This window comes from Martes martes (assembly GCF_963455335.1).
Source record: "Martes martes genome assembly, chromosome: 7".
NCBI lineage: Eukaryota > Metazoa > Chordata > Mammalia > Carnivora > Mustelidae > Martes > Martes martes.
Genome location: NC_137894.1, coordinates 81,700,522 through 81,722,197, shown reverse-complemented (window position 1 = coordinate 81,722,197; position 21,676 = coordinate 81,700,522). Strand labels below are relative to the sequence as shown.

The 21,676-nt window shown below is 41.4% G+C and overlaps 1 protein-coding gene across 12 annotated transcripts in view; it reads right to left on the bottom strand.

Annotated features, from left to right (window-relative positions):
- NPAS3 (neuronal PAS domain protein 3) overlaps positions 1-21,676 on the bottom strand; it is a gene marked incomplete at both ends in the record, with an annotated part of 841,254 nt that overhangs the window by 426,258 nt on the left and 393,320 nt on the right. For 6 of the 12 annotated variants that reach the window (XM_080809069.1, XM_080809074.1, XM_080809075.1 and 3 more), the window contains one exon: positions 4,486-4,562. In XM_080809069.1, coding sequence (XP_080665195.1) covers positions 4,486-4,562 — 77 coding nt within the window. Of the gene's footprint in view, positions 1-4,485; positions 4,569-21,676 lie in introns of all 12 variants that reach the window. The other 6 variants (XM_080809073.1, XM_080809077.1, XM_080809078.1 and 3 more) reach the window with 1 other exon arrangement.

Genomic DNA, 21,676 nt, shown 5'->3' with positions numbered 1-21,676 from the left:
TGCCCACAGGATTCTCCTGAAGTTTGGGGCTTAAATGTTCAAAGAGCAATGCAAAGTGTCTTAATGCCCAGAAATAACGCAGGGGCAATGACCCAGATATAGAAAGTTTCATGCAATACAGCCAAGTGCAAAATGACATGTGGATACCATGTTTCCACCTTTATCCCCCATTAGGGAGTTTCTTAAAGAATATTCTTTTTATTCTCCCAAGACAGGTTAAATAATAAAACATGGAGGAACTTATTATGATTGTATTCATCTAACTCACAAAATGTCATTTATTTTAATATCTGCAACTAGTTATGGATAAAGACCATCCTTCAATCACTTTCTAAGTATGTAGTAGTTCTGAGCACTGATTCATATCACACAACGTCAGTAATATAATGTATTCATATAGGTAGTTCACCATAATGTGCTCACAATGAATACAAACACAGACCTTAAAAATCTTCCATATACCAGGTCTGATCTGATTGTTTTGTTTTAATACCTGTGAGGTGAATACAACAAGATTGCTATAGAATATGCAAAAACAAAACTGCAATTTTATATAACAATTATGTAAGCATTATTTACAGAAAGAAAAAAAAAGTAAAACCTTCTGCTAAGGGCATGCAAATAATTAAAGCACTCCATTCATAAATCTACACCTAAGGGAAAGTCATTCCACTAGTTAATTTCACGAGTTACCAAGATGATATAAGTTACTATTCTGTGTTTCATTAACTTTGATAAGTAAAATATGAATAGTCTTTCTGGTCTCTAAGTTGGGAAAGTAAAAGTAAATAACACTCATTTTTTTTGGTATTAAGGAAGTCATGAAGTGGGAACAGCAATGCCCTAAGAGAGCTTCCAAAGCAGGAACCAAATTAGTGCTGAGTCTCACATACACTACATTCAGGAAAGACCCCACATAATGACCTAAAGTTCTTGGATTTTTTTTCTTCGGTGGTTGCAAAAAGCACACTTTCTAAACTTGAACCCTTGCCTTTCTGCTCCTCATCTGATTAATCAAAGTCAAAGAAGGATAAAGTGAACTAAATTGCCTTGACTCAGTCCCAATGCATACACTTCACAGTCTAGCTGTTGCAAGGCTGGGATCATTTGAACCCTCGACTCTCCTGCAGAAGATACCTCCATCTTGACATTCATGCCTGAAACAGCTGCAGGTTCACTGGGCCTACAGTACAGGTCACAGTCATTCCAGAAGCTTCCATGTGAATGATGAGACCGGTAGCCTCAGAGCTGCCCAGGGCACAGCCCGGCCAATGACCTTGCCTACATACGCCAGTATTAGGCCATTAAATTGGAAAATGACTTTGCAACAGTTGATTCTATATTGATAGAATCACCATTAAGTTAAATGTTCCCCATCTCGGGAGAAAAGAAGTCAAATTTTAAAGTATACTCCAATACACAGCTAATAAGATATACATAGCAAAAACATGTATTGCAGTAAACAACATGGGTGAAGCAAAAATTAAGGAGTCTACCTTCATCCCTCATCCCGAACTCTCTACACCAATGGGTCCTTAGATGACTGTCCCATGAAACGTCACTGGGGACAAAGGCAGGGAGACCTGGCACTTGGTGCAGAGAAATCACAGGCATTTTCTGAATCCCACTCCAGTATTCAGAACTGACTTCTACCTTCTCTTCCAAGTTCCACATTTCCCATGCCTTGTTGACCACACAGGTTTTCATCAGGTATTTGCAAGTGAAGGAAGGGAAGGAGAGAGGGAAGAAAGACTTCATCCCTGTCCTCAAGAATCCACCAGATTCCACCGTGAACCCACTTGAAGGAAAATATGGAAACCATCTTATGCTTGCAGACCACTGAGGTATTGCGGAATGTGATACAGATAAGGGTCTATGGGCTCAAGAGGCCCCTGCAAGGAGGGAAGAAAACTAAGCTTAGAGAAGGCTCTTCTTGTTACTGCCGTTTCCCAGCCCCTTCCTACCCACAATTCTAATATTTCACCTCTGTAACTATTGGTAAATAAAATCAAATGATAAAAAAACTCTAATTTCAACAATTTCAAGATTATCTAGTACAACCATACTTGGAGACCTGACTTTCTTGAAAGCATCCCTACCAAGGCACCTATACTTCCCCCTAGAGACAAAGACTTTGAACATACTCCAAACTCCAAATGTGAACAGCCCTATTTAGTTTTCTTCAATGAAGGTGATTCCCCCCAACCCCTTTCTCTCTCCTGCACTCTGAATCCACACAGAATGTATCTAATCCTTTTCTCACACGAGGTCTTCAAATACAGAGAAAGGACATTAACAACCTTTCTAAATCCCGGGTTTTCCAAACTAAATGTCACCAAACCCTTCATCCACTCCTCATGTGATATGATTTCTAGTTCCCACACCAGTATGGTTATTGTATTCTAAATGATATCCAGTTGTCCATGTTTCTCTTAAAGTATGCTAAGTTGAATGAGACCAATCCCAGGAGCAGAAGAGCTCAGCAGCCTCATTCTAGATCCCCCACTCTCTCAATGATGCCAACTATTGAATTGATGTTTGGAACAACCATTATATACTTACTCTATTTACATTAAGCTTCCGTTCAATTCAAATTCCTAAGTTTTGTGTTTTAAAGTAGTTTTAAGGGGCGCGTGGGTGGCTCAGTGGGTTAAGCCTCTGCCTTTGGCTCAGGTCATGATCTCAGGGTCTTGGATCGAGGCCCACATCAGGCTCTCTGCTCAGCAGGGAGCCTGCTTCCCCCTCTCTCTCTGCCTACTTGTGATTTCTGTCTGTTAAATAAATAAATAAAATCTTTAAAAAAAAATAATGAAGCAGTTTTAAATTCTTGCAGCTCCTAAGTCACCTTCCTTGAGGACTCTGGACACAAATTTCAGAGTGAATTGAGAGGATAATAAACGGGGCTACTCTTTGGACCATTTCTTTCACAGGCTAAGTCTTCTGCACTGACTGCTTCAGACTATGAACAGGAGTCATCCCAAATCACATCAGAATTTCACTATACATAAAAATATATTTATATTTGTATTATTATATTTATATTTATTATTTCTACATATTTATATATACAGCACTGCTCATACAAAACTTATAAAGGAGATTCTGAACAAAGCATGTACAGGAAAAGAGGAAATAAAAATTTGAGGATCTAGGGAGAAATATCCTTTCCGTATCCCTGAAACTAATCTACTGCCAAGGTAACTCAAAATGTTGCATGCATGATAGAACAGCAAATCCCAAGGTGTACTTCAACAAACATCAGTTATATAGCAACTTAATGGGTATTAATGGAGAAATGGCAAACATCAGAATAAACAAAAATGAACCAAGTAAGGCTGTCCAGGGCCTTAAATTTGCAAATAATAACTTTGACATCTCAGATCTAATGAATTATCAGAATTGTCTCCAAAGACTGTTAAAAATCATCAATTTCTGGACCTCACCCTGAAGATTCTGATTTAGTAAGAATGTGCCCTTCAAACAGGGGTCTCAGAGGATTTTGAAATTGCCAACTCATGAACCAGCTCAGAGAATCCCTGGGGTTTGACCACGGGGGATCGGATGTTAACAGTTTTTCTGGATACATACCATCAGAAATAATAAGCTAGATCCAATGAAAAGCATAACCAAGTTTTCCAAATAAGCTGCCGAACTACCCCAAACATGTCTGTTTTTCTAATTCCGTATCAAAAATGTATCTCACATAGTTTCAAAAAAAGAAAAGAAAAAGCAAGCTCTGGCCATGTCAACACATTTGTCCTGGAAGCAGAAACAATGTAGGACAATTATCCCTGGATATGTCCAAGTCACCGCAAAGTCTTAAAGAAAAAATGTTTGTTGATAAAGCGAGAGGCAGGGTTTGGGATGAATCTTATCTCGGACTAAATGACAGCAGTTCCATCCTAGTAACCCTCACATTGACTTGTCATGGAATTCATTGGCAAAAATCAATTATGATTATTCGTCTCCTTTTACTTAAAATATACTTTAAAATTTCATTCCGAGAAAGCTTGTAATTTGGGGAGGCAAACGTTAAGATTGAAAGCGCTTATGAATACAAACGCAAGCAAAGAACAACTGAAATTTGGCAGCACATAAAAATGTCACATTACTGTCACAACAAAATTTTGCTCTTCCAAAAACAATATATAGCTCCAAAGACACACACATATATCCACTTACAAATGCAGCACACACACAGTCATTCTGGGAACAGCCAGCTACTATACATTTTGCATCAACTGAATAGTGCAATTTATCTCAATTATTACAGCACAAATAATACTTGCCCTCCCTTTCTCATTAATATTCTCTCAAGGGATGGCTTTCTAAAAAGAAAAAAATAAATTCATAAGAATTTCATAATTCTAAGAATCAACAATGGTCATCCACATAGCCAATCTCTAAAAATATTTTTTAAATAAAGACTAAACACATGCATTTTGCTTAGTAAAACACAAGTAAGTTTCTTCCTCTTTTAATTACCTGCAAAATGTGGCTTCCCAAATGTGCTTCAAATACTTCAATGGCCAGTGCACTGGGGCTTCTCCTTCGTTGTGCACCTATAACTTATTAAAAAACAAGAAGAAAAAGAAAGAAAAGAAAAGAAAGAAGAAAACAAATTAAGTTGGAGCTCTGATTCACACCTTTAGACCATTTTCCTGCTGACTACGTATCACTAGGTGGTTTACTACACCAAAGAGCTCTGAAAAAAACACAGTACAGGGTTCATTTTGATTCTGAGTTGTCTGAGCAAATTTTCAACTCAGAATATTAATTTCTGCAAACATGAAAAACTACATTCAGACTTTTTCCCTTTTCCATGTGCATTTTGGACTGTGTTTCCTACACTGGAGCAAAACCACAAATGTTTATATTCCTTTAAAATAAATTAACAAACTGTTCTTCTTAAAATGTAAGAATTGTTATTTTTAAAGCATACATAAACTGCCTGCCCATGTATTGCCCCCTGTACTGACCCAAACCCTCCAGGACCTAAACTTTTCATACCTTCTAGGCTAGGAAAAAACAAACAGTATAATTTTTTTATGTTCTAATGCAATAACTTTATCACAATTTAATAAGCACAACATGTCGGATAAGAGATTCTCATTAATGACTGTTTGCACTAGTGTTAAGTGTCTCAGGATGGCTGGATTTCATATTTACTGAACACTCATGTGTAACTATTCCTACAGGACCTACAAGAAGCTCAGGTAGACTCCTGCCTAGCACATGCCTCACCAGGGAAGGGACTGTTTTCTTATCCAAAGCCTTGGGGTCTCCTGCTGACTTACAATCTGCCAGTCCCTTCCTGGCAGACCCTACATGTGTTGTCTGCCAGCCCCTCACTCGAGAAGCCTCTACTAATCCTTAACAAAGGTGAGCCTAAGGCCGGGTATTTGTGGGATCCAGGATCGAGGGTCTTTCCTTTACTAATTTTCTTTTGCATGAGGTCACCTTTTGCCTTCAAATCTGTTCTAGTTATTCTTCCTTTTTGTTTATTTATTTTTTTTTAAGTTCTCACACATAAAAATCTGCACCATGGAAACTTCTGGAAGGAAATATTTAGATCTTTTCCTTATTTCCAATAAATAAATTCCTCAAGTTGTCCTGTTTTTCTTGCAAATTTTATTATGAATCTCGACCTTCCTCAAAACTACACACTCTGAATTGGAATAAGACCGAAACCCCACTTCCTTATTTCTAAAAAACACTTTCAGCTAGTTGACAAGAAAATTCCAGCAAAATGCTGCTGGGGTAATTCTGCTTCATTTCAGTTACTCAGTCGGTTGGATCCATAGCTTAGTAGGGATTATAATATAAATGTACTTATGATTATTGTGCTGTGCAGAAGCAGGCAGTTTACCCCTGCCATTGTGAGTTAGTGTCTGTAATGTCTGAAAGGCACTTTGAAAATAGCATGAGTGTTAAGTATCATTATGACTGGCAAGAGGAAATAAAAGGGGCATTTTTTTTCAATGGGAAAATTTATAAAATATAATTGAAGAGTGATTATTATCAAAGAATATTCCAGCTGGAAGGGATCTTAGAAACCTCTATTCTGACTTCCTCATTTGCTTCAGAAGCAAAACACACAATAATTTTAAAATAGAAAAATCAGTTTTCTATCCTAACATTAATCTTTGCTATAAGTATAGACTTGAGATTTTTAAAAATTTAATATTCAGATATATTTAAGACACTACTGCTGTGTGTGTATGTGCACATTTCTGATTAATTTCCTATTCTAACATGCACATTACTCCCTTCAAAACTCCTTTGGCATTTTTGATAATGCAGCTGTCTTGCTGAATACTGTTTTCAGTTTCTAGAGTGTTAATTGCACATTATGGTAGCTTGGTGTGAATGATCCCACATGAATAAAATCTGCAGTCTTTTTTTTTTTTTTTTTTTAAGATTGTTGCGGGGAGCTTCTGGGAGGGAGGGGAGGCAGTTGAAAAACTTCAAAAGTGTCCAGTCTCTTTTTGAGGCAATAATTAGGATCCAGAAAGCTCCTTATTAATAATAGTTCATCATCTGTGGGCATTTCAGGACTTTCAGTTTTGAAGTTCATAATAAATCATTGCACTTCACAGAGGAAATGTCCTGGTTTTGGAGAATGTAGACCATTCTACGAAAAGCTGGATGAAGAAGAGGCCAGGAGAGCAACAGCCACCAACCTAGAGAGGACCTTAAAACATCACGGCAAGTATAAGGAGCGTTTTATTTACTAGGAGGCCCAAGAGGCAGGCTCCAGTAACAACAGATGGCAGCCCAACTGCCTTCTGGAAGCACAGAACATTGACTTCAGTGGGGCGCTTACAGGGGTTCGTCAAGTCTGGCCACTGATGATGGCCTTTCTTTTCCTGCCTTTTCTTCACTTAGGGCTCAGGCTATTCTTTAAGTAAATGCTGCAAATGCATAAATAATTAGGAATTTCATTTTTTCAAAAAAATTTATTCACCAGCCTGGGGGTCCCACACATCTTCACCAGTGTTCCATCCACGAGCCCTACCTGCCTAGTTACCCTTCTTTGTTCCTCAGATCCTCCAGAACCCGGAGTGTGCCTCCCCATACATGCTAGCATCAGACACAAGTGTCTTGTAAGTGGTTTCATGCTATTCTATTCAATGGCATTTTTATGGCACTGGAACTTCTCTTGATTTATATGTTTTGCACTTATGCAGGTGATGTGGGGCTGTAATGACAGTTCCTAATTTTACAGCCAACATAAATATGTTAAACAGGAGCCCATTATGCCCGTGGTATAAGCCCTGCTCTGACTCCGGCATTACTGGTAACGAAGCGATGTTAAATATGCACTTCTTGTTTTGTACTTTTCATCCTATCGCATTTGGGGACCTGAGACAATCATCCGGTCACTCAGGAAAGATGCAGGTACAGTTATCTTGTTGCCTTATTTTAATCTCATGTTGCTAATGGAATATCATTAATGCCTAAGGAGACCCAAAGAGGTCCATCATTTTCAGAGAAAGAATACACTGCTTGTGAGGTATTCTCTATTTTTTGTGTTTTGGGTGTCAGCTGTTTCTGGAACGATTCAGTAGTCCAGACAAGTGCACACTTACTGATGAAGGGGTCATGGTTTCCTCTCATCTACTGACATCGTTTCACTTATTGGTTTGTTTGGTTAAAAGACACTACCTTTTGAAATTTAAAGGCCATTATAATTAAGTCGATCAGACAAAACCAAAAGCAACACGTTGCTAAATAAATGGAATATATAATCTCTTATCTGTGAGAAGTATGTCCCTAACTCACCGACAGTGAGGTGTGAGAACTGTGGAAGGCGAACAGCTTATACAAAGAGTTAAAAGAAAAAAAAATAATACAATAATTCAACTTCAAATGTGCTTCAACATTGACTGAGTACCAACTTGAAATTGAAAATTGCTGACTATTATAGGTAGTTACTGAGGGTTACCTACAATTACTGTAGGTAACTGGTGCTATAAGACCTAATAAGCAGTCTGAAAAACAAAATTAAGCAATTCAAAACAAACTGAGGCCCATCACATAATTATGAACGAAACACTGCAACTCTCCTGTTTTGCCAGGGTTAAAAATAAAACACCTAGAATCTGAAGAGACTTTAAATGGAAGCAATATATAGGGTGAAGGATTTTTAAAAAACCAACCCAAGAAATCCTGATTGTTTCAGAAATCTAGAAAGATGGGATGAATCATTAGAATGGTGAGTTTGACTTTTCCCTCATTAAAAAAATGGAAGACACAGAAGGAAACCACAATCTGAAACATGTTATCTGAATAATTAGTCTTGTCCCTCAACAACAACCGCAAAAATATTCCAGTATTGACTCGCATACCTTGAGGGGTGCTCTTTGAGAATTAATTCAGTGCAGTAAAAGACAATCCCTCTTTTGGGAAATACACCACACACCCCCCAGTCATATTCCTAACCAGTGCTTGTCACCTTCGGGGATACACAATCGCCAGGAAGGCTGAGGATTAGCACTCAGTGGGAGTTTGACCTATTCAGCCAAAAGGTCAGCTTGCCACAGAAGAACCCATTACAAAACAGAAACAGGACAGCTCAGTGGACACACATAATGAAAGGGGGAAAAGTCACGGCCCTATTTGCCTTGTGTCCCGCATTGCCCTTTTCCTTCCTAACTCTCCCCACCCCCCATTTCCAGAGAAGGTGGAGTGGCTCCAGCTCCTCACCAGCACAGTTCTGCAATGGGAAGGTAAAGCACAGGCAGGGGAGAGAAAGGGGCTTGTTATTTAAGAGAGCATTTGAAAGAGAGAATAGAAGCCAAGAGGAGTAGGATATTGGGAGGCAGGGTTTCCAAAGGATTGTTTCATTAGGGAAGAGTCGTCATTGGCAAGTAGGGAAGACCATTTTAGAGACATTTTCTCACGGGACCCCTCTCCATGGGGAGCAGTATGGCAGAATGGCTAAACGTAGCCTGAAAGTTCTGGGGGTAGTATTTCAGGCATGGAATCATCCACTTAGTGGAAAGGGAAGCTTCATGGTTGCCCTCTGAACTCATCCTTCAAGGGGCAAGGCTCTGTTCCCACACTGAGCTTGGCGGGGTAGGAAGGAGGAAAGGGCATGCTTAATGGAATAGTGGACATTGCTCCCTGGGCGTTAGCACTTGGGACAAGCAAAGTCAGGGTCTGGGAAAGAATGGAGTAGAGAATGCTTAATGAGTCTTTCCATGGCTACGGAAGGAAGAAAAAGGATTTGCCTTCAAGAATCTCAATTAGCCTTCCTCACTGTAGGGCAAGGGGAGCCAAGGAAGGGTTTTCCCAGGAAGGAGCCTCGGAAGTTTATAAGGAGAGTGTGTGTGCTTTGTGTTTCTCCATCAAAATAAAAATGTCTACGTTTTCACTTAATATGGGACCAGATCTTCATTCTGAAACTGACCCACACAGCTCTGCCTACTGCCTGTGTTCACAACTTGCATCCTTTCCACTGTAAGCCCCTCACCGGTTGTGCAAGGCATAGACAAGGGGGGGAGGGGAGCTTCAGATTGGGAGGGAGAGGAGAGACTGCAAGAAGTCGAGCCTGGTATCAACTTAACCAATACAGCAGCCCCATCACTGAAACCCTGCTGCCCCTGCCATGACATGTGGAGTTTCCACACAACGCATCATGCAAACATCTGCAAACAAGTGATAGCAATGCTTTTCGATGTACTTGCACCAATATTAGTGTTTTTGCTATTTAAAATACAGATGACCAGAGAGGAGAAATGGGGACAAGCAATGTTCGTGGGGCATGTGAATGATTAACGATAAATATAAGGAAGAAAACCTCTTCTCTTCAGGAATGGTGCACTTTGGCTTTATTTCTCAATTCTTATTTAGTCATTTTGAAACATCACAAAATATATCTGTATAATTCATATCCCAGAACCTACGAACACATTATATTACCAGTTTAGACCAAAAAAGAGGTATTTAATCCAGTAAAATAATTGAAACTCTAAGAAGCTGTATGCTGATTTAAAAATTCTGTGATGCAACACATATTTAAATTTCTCCTACAATTTAAGTATGGATTGAATGCATTAGCCAAAAGCATTAGAGATGATATGACTGTGAAAGTATTAATATGTACAAATGAATTATTTAATTTGGGTAAAAGAAACCATGTCTGCTTTTCTCTCTCCACCCCCCCAAAAGCCTACATATATGGCTTCAACTAGGAAGAACTAAGGGGAAAACATACAACACTCAATAAATTTGTTTAGTCTGGGGTTTGTGCATCATGCACTTCTTATTGTCTGAAGAACTAAACACTAGCCCTATGCTTCTGAAATCGTTTATGATTTTCTACATCAAAAAGGCAAAGTCATCTAAAAGGGAAATAGCACCAAAGCATTACCGTAGTAAGTACGGACAACGCTTTTGTGTATTTGGCCAGCAACGAATTACAGGGACTTCTTTCATTCCACCATTTTCTTTCAAAGTCTCATGCTGCCTACCATGACTTCCTCTTCCTTGAAGGAAATGAGAGTGTCTAGCTACCAAAGCAGGGATTTCTCCATTTGTAACTGGGGAAAATGAATAATAGCCTTTCTCTGACAATCTGGTAGTTACTATAGGAATGATTATATATGTCCCTTAGATGGGCTACGATAAAGGGCGATTAACATTCTCCAGGAGAGGACCCAAACTTCCCCTTGACAATGACATTCTTCAGGCGCTGGGTGAGGCTGCTGCTTGGAGTGACAGAACCTAAGGGAATGATGGAGCTGTGACAGCCAACGTCTCTTGGACAGAAACCTCAGGAAGATGCAGGCATGATCCATGGTCTGGGTGGGGTATATGAGGGGAATCCTTAAGAGATTCCAGAAGGCATCAGCGGAGAAGAGCATCGCATCAGACTGGACAATGGATGAGGATATGTTTGTTACAATTCCTAGCACGACTTTCTTTTTTTTTTTTTTTTTTTTAAAAGATTTTATTTATTTGACAGAGAGAGATCACCAGTAGGCAGAGAGGCAGGCAGAGAGAGAAGGCAGGAAGCAGGTTCCCTGCTGAGCAGAGAGCCCGAATGCGGGGCTTGATCCCAGGACGCAGGGATCATGACCTGAGCCAAAGGCAGCGGCTTTACACTGAGCCACCCAGACGCCCCCTAGCAGGACTTTCTACAAAGGGAAGGGATTACCGGATTACTCCAATTTCACTTTCTTAATCATGCCAAAATAGCAATGTATATAAAAAGAGGGTACTTTTGAAGGACTAAAGTCCTGTAATAACTTAAAAGACATGTGAGTCTTTGCTGAATATGTTTCTTGGCTTCAACAACTTGCTACAGGGGTTGCTTTGAGTGGCAAAGCTTAAAGTTAACTATTTAATCCCCTTTACACAGTGAAAGGTAGGAGAATGTCCTCTTTTCCTTACAAAATAAATAAAGGTAAGGTTATTGATCATGACTAATTCCCACCTTTGAGTTTCCAGCAGAGATGTGGAATAGGGTGGATATCACCCCTTCTCAATTTAAGTTTTAAGAATGTGGCAGTTATCAAGTGACTTCAGAATGAAGAATGTAGGGGCACTTGGGTGGCTCAGTGGGTTAAGCATCTGCCTTTGGCTCAGGTCATGATCCCACGGTCCTGGGATTGAGCCCCACTTGCGTGGCTCAGTGGGATAAGCATCTGCCTTTTGGTAGAGGTCATGATCCCAGGATCCTGGGATTGAGCCCCACGTTGGGCTCCCTTATCTGCAGGGTGTCTGTTTCTTCCTCTTCCTCTGCCCCTCCCCCCTGCTTATGCTCTCTCTGTCTCTCAAATAAATAAATATTACCAAAAAAAAAAAAAGGATAAAGAATGTAGAATCTTTGAGTGGTGGGAGTCTTGATTTGAGCTCAGAGAGAAGACAGAAGCTACTTCTGGCTTCAGAGCTACAGCAACAAACATGTATTGACCCTTCCCATGTGCAGGTGCTCTACTAGCTACTCCATACACAAAGACAAAAGACTAAGATCAAACCACTGCGTGAGGCAGTCCTGTGGGACAGAAGGTCAAGTGAGCCACAGAGAGTGGGTGACTCAGACCTTGGCCTAGGCTTGGAGCCCGAACGTGGACCTGATGTATGAAGGTGCTCTGCTTTCTGAGTACAATCCGCAGGCTATTGTTCTGAGGTTCTTTTGTTGCTGTTATTGTCTTTGTTCTTACGTAAATTCTTCTTCCAACAACAACTTTCCTCTACACATCACCTGCTCTTTGTCAGGAAGAAACACTGTGTGTTCTCATGAATTAAGTGCAGAGTTCTTAAAAAGACACAAAGTACTCTCCAATCACAACTCTGAACCGGAAAAAGAGATCACATCAGATTTGAGATTTCAATGTCACACTAACTCTGCCAGGTTTAAAATTTGTTTTTTAACTGATAGAAATAATCTCCTTCACTAACCTCCCTCACTAATCAGCTGAACAGATTTTGAGAATTTTACATTTTTGATGGGCATTATATTTGGTTTGCTCACTCCGTAGCATCTGGGGAAAAAAAAAAAGGTTTACACTTTCATTTTCAAACTATCTTAAAATCCTGTTGAGGACAACCCTACCACTGTCCCCCCTTCAGACCTCAGTAGCTCACCACAGTTAGTGGTATGATTCTACCCAACAGCAGGGTGTCGAGATTATCAGTGAATCAGTATGATGTAGGTCAGTACATGATGGTAAAAGGAAGAGGTACACATCTGTGACTTTGATTTTGTTTTCCAAGTCTGATCCCCAAATCTCATGTTATAACATCTGTGACATCTGCTACAAATTTGGAGTTAAGTCAAGCACAACCTTATTACTTCCAGTCTAATGCTCCATTCCTCCTTCAGGCTCACCTAGGCCACTGATAGGACAGGGAGCTAAGAAACACCGGGTGTGCTGGAAGCAGCTCGTGCTTCTGTGGGAGAAAGAAGGCAACGTCTCTTCCTCTTCTCTCTCCTGTTCATCCATTCATATATTCAGTCATATTCGCATTTTCTCGTGGACAGCACCCCTCCCCCACCCCCTTGTGCCATATCAATGCTTGGCAGTGTATTTAGTGACTTTCTTTCTGCCAAAAGTAGCGTCAACATAAATAGTTCCATGAAGCACTGGGGTGTTGGCTCAAAGGACACAATGCTCTGCTTATAACAGCACCTGCTTGAAAGCCATTCTGATCAATTTCCAAAGCTTAACCATCTCAAGCTATGGTATCACATGTGTTCACCCAAAATTTAGTGAATACATAGCAGTATGAAAGATATTAACCTCACTGACCTAGGTGCTAGAGATGTAAGCCAGGTTCCAATTTTCATTTCTACATGCTTTCTTTTTACCTCAGCAGAAGAGAGCTAAAGGCATCCATGTAAAACATGTGTTAAGGCTCAGAGAATATTCGAATGAAAAGGACCCTGACCTTCCCGGGGATCAGAGTCTAGTGGGGAGACTGACACATAAGCAAATGAATAAAATGTGATAAATGTGCAATTACCAACTCTCACCTCTGACTAGGACAGGGAGAGTGGGGCAGGAAAAGCCTTAGAGCAGGGGTATGGTGGAACTGGGGTATGGAAGATGAGCTTGCGAGGACAGCGAAATACAATGGTTAAGACCCTGAGTGCTCACTTCAGCAGCATGCGCGCACATGAGCGTGCACACACACATAGACACACAGAGGCCTTGGGATCCACTGGTCAGCTATGAAGGCAAGGACAAATGCAGTGACATAGTGACACACAGCAAGGTTTTGGGCTCATCATCTTGCGGACTCCAACTTGCTTTCCCTCAAGCAGCAACACCGCTGGAATGTCACACTCCTACAGTTGCTGGCGAGGCTGGGTCCCCCCACTACCTCATCACCTTCCTGAGGCTCAATGCCATAGCTTTATAGTCACGTGACTATGCCAAGGAAGACCAAGGTCCACTGCGCTTGGTCTGAGGACCCTGACCTTCCACGACCCCCGCAATGCTTAAACACCACAGCTGACAGCTTCGCACCATGCAAGACAACACAGTCACCAACCAGACTGTCGCATCCCCTTGGGTGTTCTGAAGGGGACTGCCATGATTTAGGTCCTCATTGTTGGACATCCAGTTCCTTCCCCAAAAATGCTTCCCGCCCTATGCTTGCAGGAGGAGTTCAGCGGGGGACAGTCAGGAGCAGAGGAAAGAGTTTGGGTTCTGGAGTCAGGCTGACCAAGTTTTCAATCTTCCATTTGTCTCTAATTAGCTGGGTGGTCTCGAACAAGGTAGGTTCTGTGGATCTCAATTTCCCAATCTGTCAGAAGAGTTAATGTTTCATAGGGCTGTTGTGAGACCTGTGACAACCACAGCCCTCCTCTAATTTCCCTTCTAGAACATATTCGCGTATCATCTCTCTCCTCCGCTAGTCTTTTACCTTCATAAGATGGGGAAATCATTCTGTGCACTGCTGAAACCCTGACAGAAAAGGTCCCAGAACACAGAAGGTGCACAATAAATATTTGTGAATAAATGAGCATTCTAGAGCCCCGTGCTGAGCCCAAGGGAGGCATTCAGCACATGTCAGCTCTCTCCTCGTTGGTATGAAAAGCAGAGGGTAGGCCAAAGATGACTTTTCTAAATCATTATCTTAATTCCAATTTTAACAGAAACATTGGTACTGCATTTTTCCTAAATATTAGAAATATTTCGAATTAATTTTTTTAATAGTGGGAATATTTTGTTTCTCTGTATGTTGTCCCCCAGCTCTGCCTTTCCTATGGCATGATATCAAATCTACAGTGTCACCACAAACCCCGTGAGCCAACTGCAATCAGGGCCTCAAACCAGTGCAAACATTTCACACATACTTGGGCAAAGCGCCAGCAATTCACTGAGTGTCAGCAACTGCCCACTGAATTTTCTTTTGAAGGATTCACTCACGGCCTATTCCAGCAGTAATTGGCATTCATTTTAAGATGCTGAATGCCTCAGACATAACTTGATTAGGTAAATGTACACAGCCACCGCCACTGGAAACCAAAATCAGCTCTTAAAACCCCACCATCTTCCTTCTGATTTCATATCAACAAAAGTCCACACAATTATCAATGGTAAGTGAGCAGGCGCTAGGTCTTGCTTATGTTAGCAGATCAAGGTCTGCATCGTCATTGCCATCTGCCTCTTGGGAACCTACAGAGTCTCTGACTTGGGCAGAGTTAGAAGCTAAGACACAGGGATACTATTTGGGCCATAGAGATAGTAAACAGGCTGCCCAGACCGTCAGATCCACACTGGAGGACACACACAAGCATACTCTTTCCTACTTACCACCACCATGACACATAACAAGGAGAAAAACCCTAATTTGAAGACCTATTATTTAGAGTCAGGGTTCAGCCCAAGCCTCTCTCTCCATTAGAGGTTCTTAACCTATTGCTTGCTTTGAATAACAGCTGTTTAAGCATACGCTCTTCCTGAGGCAATATTCAAACAAAAAACTTGGTGTATACAATTACCAAAATCCCAGAGAGCTTCTGCAACCCGTCCACTGACCTTGGGTCAAGAACTCCAGCTTTAGACCACAGCCAAGTGTCCACATGTATCCTGTACCAGGTTGGGCACTAAAGGGGACTGAATAAATGATTCCTTGAACAGATGAGTAATCAAATGAATAGGCAAAGGAAGGAATGCAACACACCCAGGCAAGGGAGAACCCAGGACTAAAGCAGATACTTGCATTCGGTGTGGAACCACGAGACTGAAAGCAACAGCCAGTAAGTTGGTTTATTCACAAAAATTGCTTTGTCGAATTATACACAGCTCCTCCCCTTCTAAATGCAGACGGAGGGAGGAAAGGAAAAAGAGATAATGAAGGTTTGCAAATGAAGTGGGTACAACTGTGCAATCAATCAACATTTTCTGAAAAAGAATCTGCATCACTTGCCAAAAATCTGAACTGAATAACTGAACCAGCATTCTGATGAGAATGGACTTTGCCACTAGCCAGTCATTTTTATTTGTCTTCCAGCTGTCTTGATTCTTTTTTTCCAGGAAGCTCTGGTCTTTTCAGTTTAGTGGGTTCAGACATGGCAATTTATTTAACCACGGTCAAATGCATACTCCACGTTTATTTTTTTAAATAAAACTTTACTGCGTGTCTCCTCTATGCCAAGTATTACATCGGTTGCGAAGGATAGAATTCAAACACTCACCTAAGTATTAATTGAGGGCCTACTAAGTGCCAGGCCCTCTAGTGATAAGCCAAAGGAGCGTGAGCATAGCAGACAAACATGCCTGCACGGAGCTGACATGGTGGGGAGGGGGGAGGGGGTCAGACAACAACAACAACAATACACACGCACCTCATTATGTAAGTAGCATGAAAAATATAAAGGGAAGAAGGGGAAAAGGTGGTAGGAATTTCTGTATAATATAAAAACAAAATCAGGAAAGATGTCTCCAACACTCTGAGTAGAGAGAAGGATCAAGTGAAAGAGTGGCATGACGTCCAGTGGAAGGAAACCAAGTGCCAAGGTCCTGAGCTGGGAGACACTTAACCTAGTTCAAGAAATGGCAGGAGTCAGTACCCTCAAGGAATCTAGAGACTGGGAAGACAGAAATGTAAACTGTAATACAGTAACGGTTTCTTTGGAGGCTCTCAGGAAAGGGAACATCTAACTTCAGTGAAATCCAAAGATTTAAAAGAGAGGAAGATACTTGGATTAGAAAGAAGAGAAATTTTCCTGGAAAAATGGTGGTAAGATGTGTAGTTGAGGTAGAGGGAAGAGTCTACATGGTGGTACCAATTCAACAAAACATACGTAAATTCAGCAAAACATACATTTCCCCTGTAGGGAAAGAAATGTTTGCGAGACATCTGTTGGCTAAGTCACAAATGGCCTTACAAACACTGCCAAGGAGTTCATAATTTACACACAGTGATTGGAATCCATTCTAAGCATTTGAGTAGAAGAGGAACGTGAGCACACGTATGTGTTCTATCAAAAGGGTAGTGATGCACAGAACAGCTTTGTGTTTGTAGGAAAGATGAAATTATGGCTATCGCATAGTCTGGGCAAGAAGTGATGATGAGTTAATCCTGGGAAATAAGTCAGAAAGACTGTAGAGATGAGTTTGGTTCTAAAGGAATTTAGAAGGTGAGAATTGGAGAGTTTATAAATTGACTATTAACGGAAGAGGAAGAACACAGAGGAAGTCCAGGTGTGTAGGTGGCAAACGGAAGAGAAGTTTCAACCATTCCCTGCAACAGGACATTTAGAAGAGACCATGCTAAGAAGGTAGGACGTGGAACTGGAGGGGTCTTTAGGACAGGCCCGTGGAGAGGAGATGTCTGGAAGACCTGAGGCTTCAGGGTAGAGGTATGACTGAGGGGAGGACTAGGCTGTGAGTCATTAGCATACAGTAGGTGGAGAAGCCACAGAAGGGCAGAATGAGAGAGGGTTAGGGGCCAGCCTGAGGAACATCTGCATTTATAGAGAGGAAAGAGAATCAGCAGAGAGCCCGAGAATGAACCATCAGAGGGTAAGAGGTAGATAAAGAGGTGATGGTATCCTACCTACAAAGAGGAAAAACAGAACATTTGAAGAAGTGACTCTTCAACTATGTCAAATGCCACACGAGAGCTCTGAAGACCTTGGATGGGGGCACTGCCGTCCACTGAGGAATAAATGAGAGGCGACAACCACCAATTCCACACCTTAAATTCCTTTTTTTAGGATTTTGTAAGTGAAAGGAAGGAGAATAAGGCATACAGGATGGGCAAGGAAGAGAGGTGGGAAAATACCCAGAATTTTTTTTAAGTGACTTGAGAATGTTTATACCCTTAGAAGCAGCAAGCAACAGCCACACAATATAGAAGATGGACAACCCCGGAGGAAGCTACAAAACTGTCCAGAGTTCAAGGTAGGCTGAGAAATGGGGAACATATCACCTTAAAAAAATTAATATTTTACTATCACCTGAGTCCACAAAAGTGATGCTTCCTGGTGAGGTCACTCATCCAGCCCAAAGGATCCCAACTTAAGAACAAGTTCTTCTAGATGATGGTCAGACAACATAATCACCTATGATTCACATCCCAAAGTATATTTCTATAGGAAAATACATCAAAATCAAGCTCTTATTGTCCTCTGGAAACCACCACTTTTCCTCTCTTGCTAGGAGTCTCCATACCACTGCTCCTACAGGCTAATCATTTTGGACTGGTCTCCCTCTCCCTTGGTTTTTCTCCACTACATAAATACAGAAAACAAGCATTCTTCCCTAAGATCCAGGGATCTATCACTACAGTGACTTTCCTTCCAATTTCATGAAAATGCGAAACTCTCTCCATATGCAAAGATGGCCACACGCTATGGAAAAGGTAATTTTAAGGCTTCTACCTCACCTCACACTACCAATAGTGTCCTTCACTTCACTCATTGAAAAGAATACTCTTTCTGGGTCCACTTGGTCTCCAGTCTCTCCTTCCTTGTATCTCTTGTGATGGCAAAAGCTTTTAAAATGTTATAAACAGAGGAGTTACCTGGAATTGCTTTTGGAGTCCCTCTAACTCTTGGATCCCAAAAGCAGTCAATAATTCCACTTTGCAGCCAAGATCCGTCAAATCCCCATAGACTAGTATTGCAACAGATTATTAATATACCCAGGTGTGAACTAAAAGCATATTAAGGAATCGGAGAATACAAAAGTGTCTTTTATGTGTTGGGGAAGCAATTGAAAAGGCAAAGAAGGATCTCCTATCCCCCCTGCATTGTTTAGTGAATTTTTATTAAGCCAGAGAAGAAAGAAACCAAGAACGCTATGTGTAGGAGAGAAGCCTTGTTTCCCAAGAACTATGTCTTACAGAAAACCATTGCCTCACATTTAGTGAGGTTCCATGTTCTAGGTAGGAAGGAAGAAAGACAAGGTCTCCTGGAATTTTCAAAATGTTGTTGAAACAAGCCTCATCCTCAGCACTCAGAAGAAAATTCTCGATGCTCATCTTGTTCTTTCAACTCACTAGATTTTCTCTCTTCCTCCCTTTGAAGACAGTTCACTTCAGGGCTTTCAGAATCTGAGAGGGACTATGTGGTCACTGATGGTCTTGGGTCAAGTTCACTTTTATTTGTGACATCGCTGCCAGCCACCTCTGTCTCTTTTCCTCATAATATAACCCCCAGTCAAGAAGAAGAGGAAGCGCTGGTCCTTCCTGTATTGCCCTCAGAAGTGTATTTGCCTCATCTTCTGACATGACTTTTTTAGAAAGAGCTTCTTCCACAGTTAGCATGTCAGCCTGGGTCTAGCTCTGTGCTCTGTCATACTCGTCAAGGGGTTGTCACATTTTTATTCATCTGAATATGTAGGAGTACTTAAAAAATGGGAAAACAGTTGTAGTTTATTAGAACACAATTCTGAGGGACAGAAACCTTCATTTCTAGTCTCAGCTCTTCCATTTACCAGCCGGTGAATGAGGGTAAGACACCTGACATGCAGGCCTTGGTTTCCCCATCTGTACAGTGACATAATCATTCTTTGCCCAGAGAGTTGTGGCAAGGGCTAAATCTCAATATTTGTGACAGTTTTCTAGCATCGACCTAGCAAAGAGTAAGGAATAAATACATTTTAATGCAATCTGGGTTTCTAAAAAGCTCTCTGTGGCAAAATAAAAACGGGTGCCGGTAAAGTGCTGTTGATGAGGAGGATTACAGAGAGTCACTAAGGGGACAATCTATAAATAGAACTTATCTGTCATCTCCTTAGGGTGTGTGTGTGACCTAGAGCCAGTTAGTAAAATCTCAAGAGAAAAACAAGTTACCAGAGAGATAAACCTATCACCACTCACTCTGGCATGTTGTTCAAGGATTAAATGAGATGATGTATGTGAAGTGCCCAGGACACTGTTTGACACAGATCTGGTAGTATAACCAGCAGTTCCCTACTCCTTTCTCCAAGACCTGTATTCTAGAGAATGCGGCACAAATAAAAAAGACAGAAACAAAAACCTCTCCAGATCTGGCAGAGTGAAATCACATGTCCCAGTCTTGTTCACAAATAAGACGGATGAAAATGGTCATTGGAGGCAGAATGTTTGGGCACAGCTGGACTTTGATTCTGTTTTCCTCACTCTCAGCACCACAATCTTCGAGAACAGTAAATGGAGAAGGGGGCAGTGGCATGGAGCGTCCCGCTGTCTATGTGCACATACATGGGTCAGTAGGTGGCAGGCATCCATGGATGTATACTTCCCATTCCACATGTAGAGGCTCAGCATCTTGAAGAACGTGGACCAGGTCGGCACTGAGAGGCCTGATGGGACGCCGCTGCCTACTGCAGAGACACGCTCGCTCAAGCGCCACCTACCGGCCACTACCGTAGCAGCAGAAAGGTTGTCTTCCCGTTTCTGCCGGGAGGGAGCATCAGTGCAGGAAACCAAACAGACCCACGGCATCCTGCCCCCCTTCTCTTCTTGCGTCCTGATTGGTCGTGTCCTGTTTGTGGTCGGACCCATCTGGACAGCAGGTGTGGCTCTGCACTGGCCGTCCGGATTGGATTGTTGACTGGTGAAATATTTCCGAAGGGCACAACAGACTGCCGACTGACCGTCGGTAAAAACACGCGGCAGCCTCCCCTGTTTACACTTGTAAAAGCTAAATAGAAAAGAAACCCTATTTTGAAATTTCTGAAACTACATTTTGACCAGAGGCTTTTAACAAAGCCTCCGTCTATACCATCAGTCAAACGGTGAGCTTGGCAAGCTTGTACCGAGTCTATTAAAGGGGGAATAAGGTTCATGAATTTCAAGCTTGGAGGGCTCTAATTACCTCATGCTCAAACTTTAACTACAAAACTCAGATAAATTGCTGCACTAAAACCATAGAAGATCCTCCACCTGATTTGTGCCAGTGCATCTAAAGCTCAGTGAGGCTGATCCCAGCGAGGTTTTTCAAATCAGTCCTAAGGGAATTCGTTCTGGACCTGTCTCTAATGAGTACGCATGGATTACTTGGTTGTTTTGGTAAAGCTACCCGGTAAATGAGTCAATCTGAAATTTTATTAGCCGCAGAGCATCACGGCAGTCAGTCACATAGCCCAAGAATCCTGGGGAAATTAAAGCCATTTTCAGCATCTATCAGCCAGGTACCAGGAATCCATTTCAGACCCTGGTCGGTAGTTGTAACGTTAGACTAATTGGCTAGTAGTTACAGCTGTCTCTTCAGTGTTTTTGTTCTTAGAGGTGTGACCTCTTCTCGAACCAATTTATGAACACCCCAAGACGGGTCCTATATTTATTCTAGGTCAGTGTAGGATTCAGATTCAAAAATCAAACAAGAACCAAGAAAGATAGAGGTCTGTATCTATAGCTCATGGGACAAATAAGCTCAAGCTAATGCAAGGACAGCTGAAAAGTTGGAATTTGGTGGATCTGGGAGGCAGAGGACAACGGAGAAAGCAAACCCTACTCTCCAACATTCAAAACATTCATATTTTTTTTCAAAGACGGCACTGAGGAGAACTGTGGATTTCCCTCTGCCTGGTACAACATTCTCCGTGGCTATTTATCTAGTTACAAACTTTTATAGATGTGAAATATTTTAAGAAGTCCTTTAGAAATGGCCCGAGGTAATTTCAAACTTAACAGACCCTGTCCCACCAGAGCTCATTACAGTGAATTTTATAACAAAGTACCCTCTACTTAATTTTCAGAGCCTAGCCAAGCGTACTAGAAA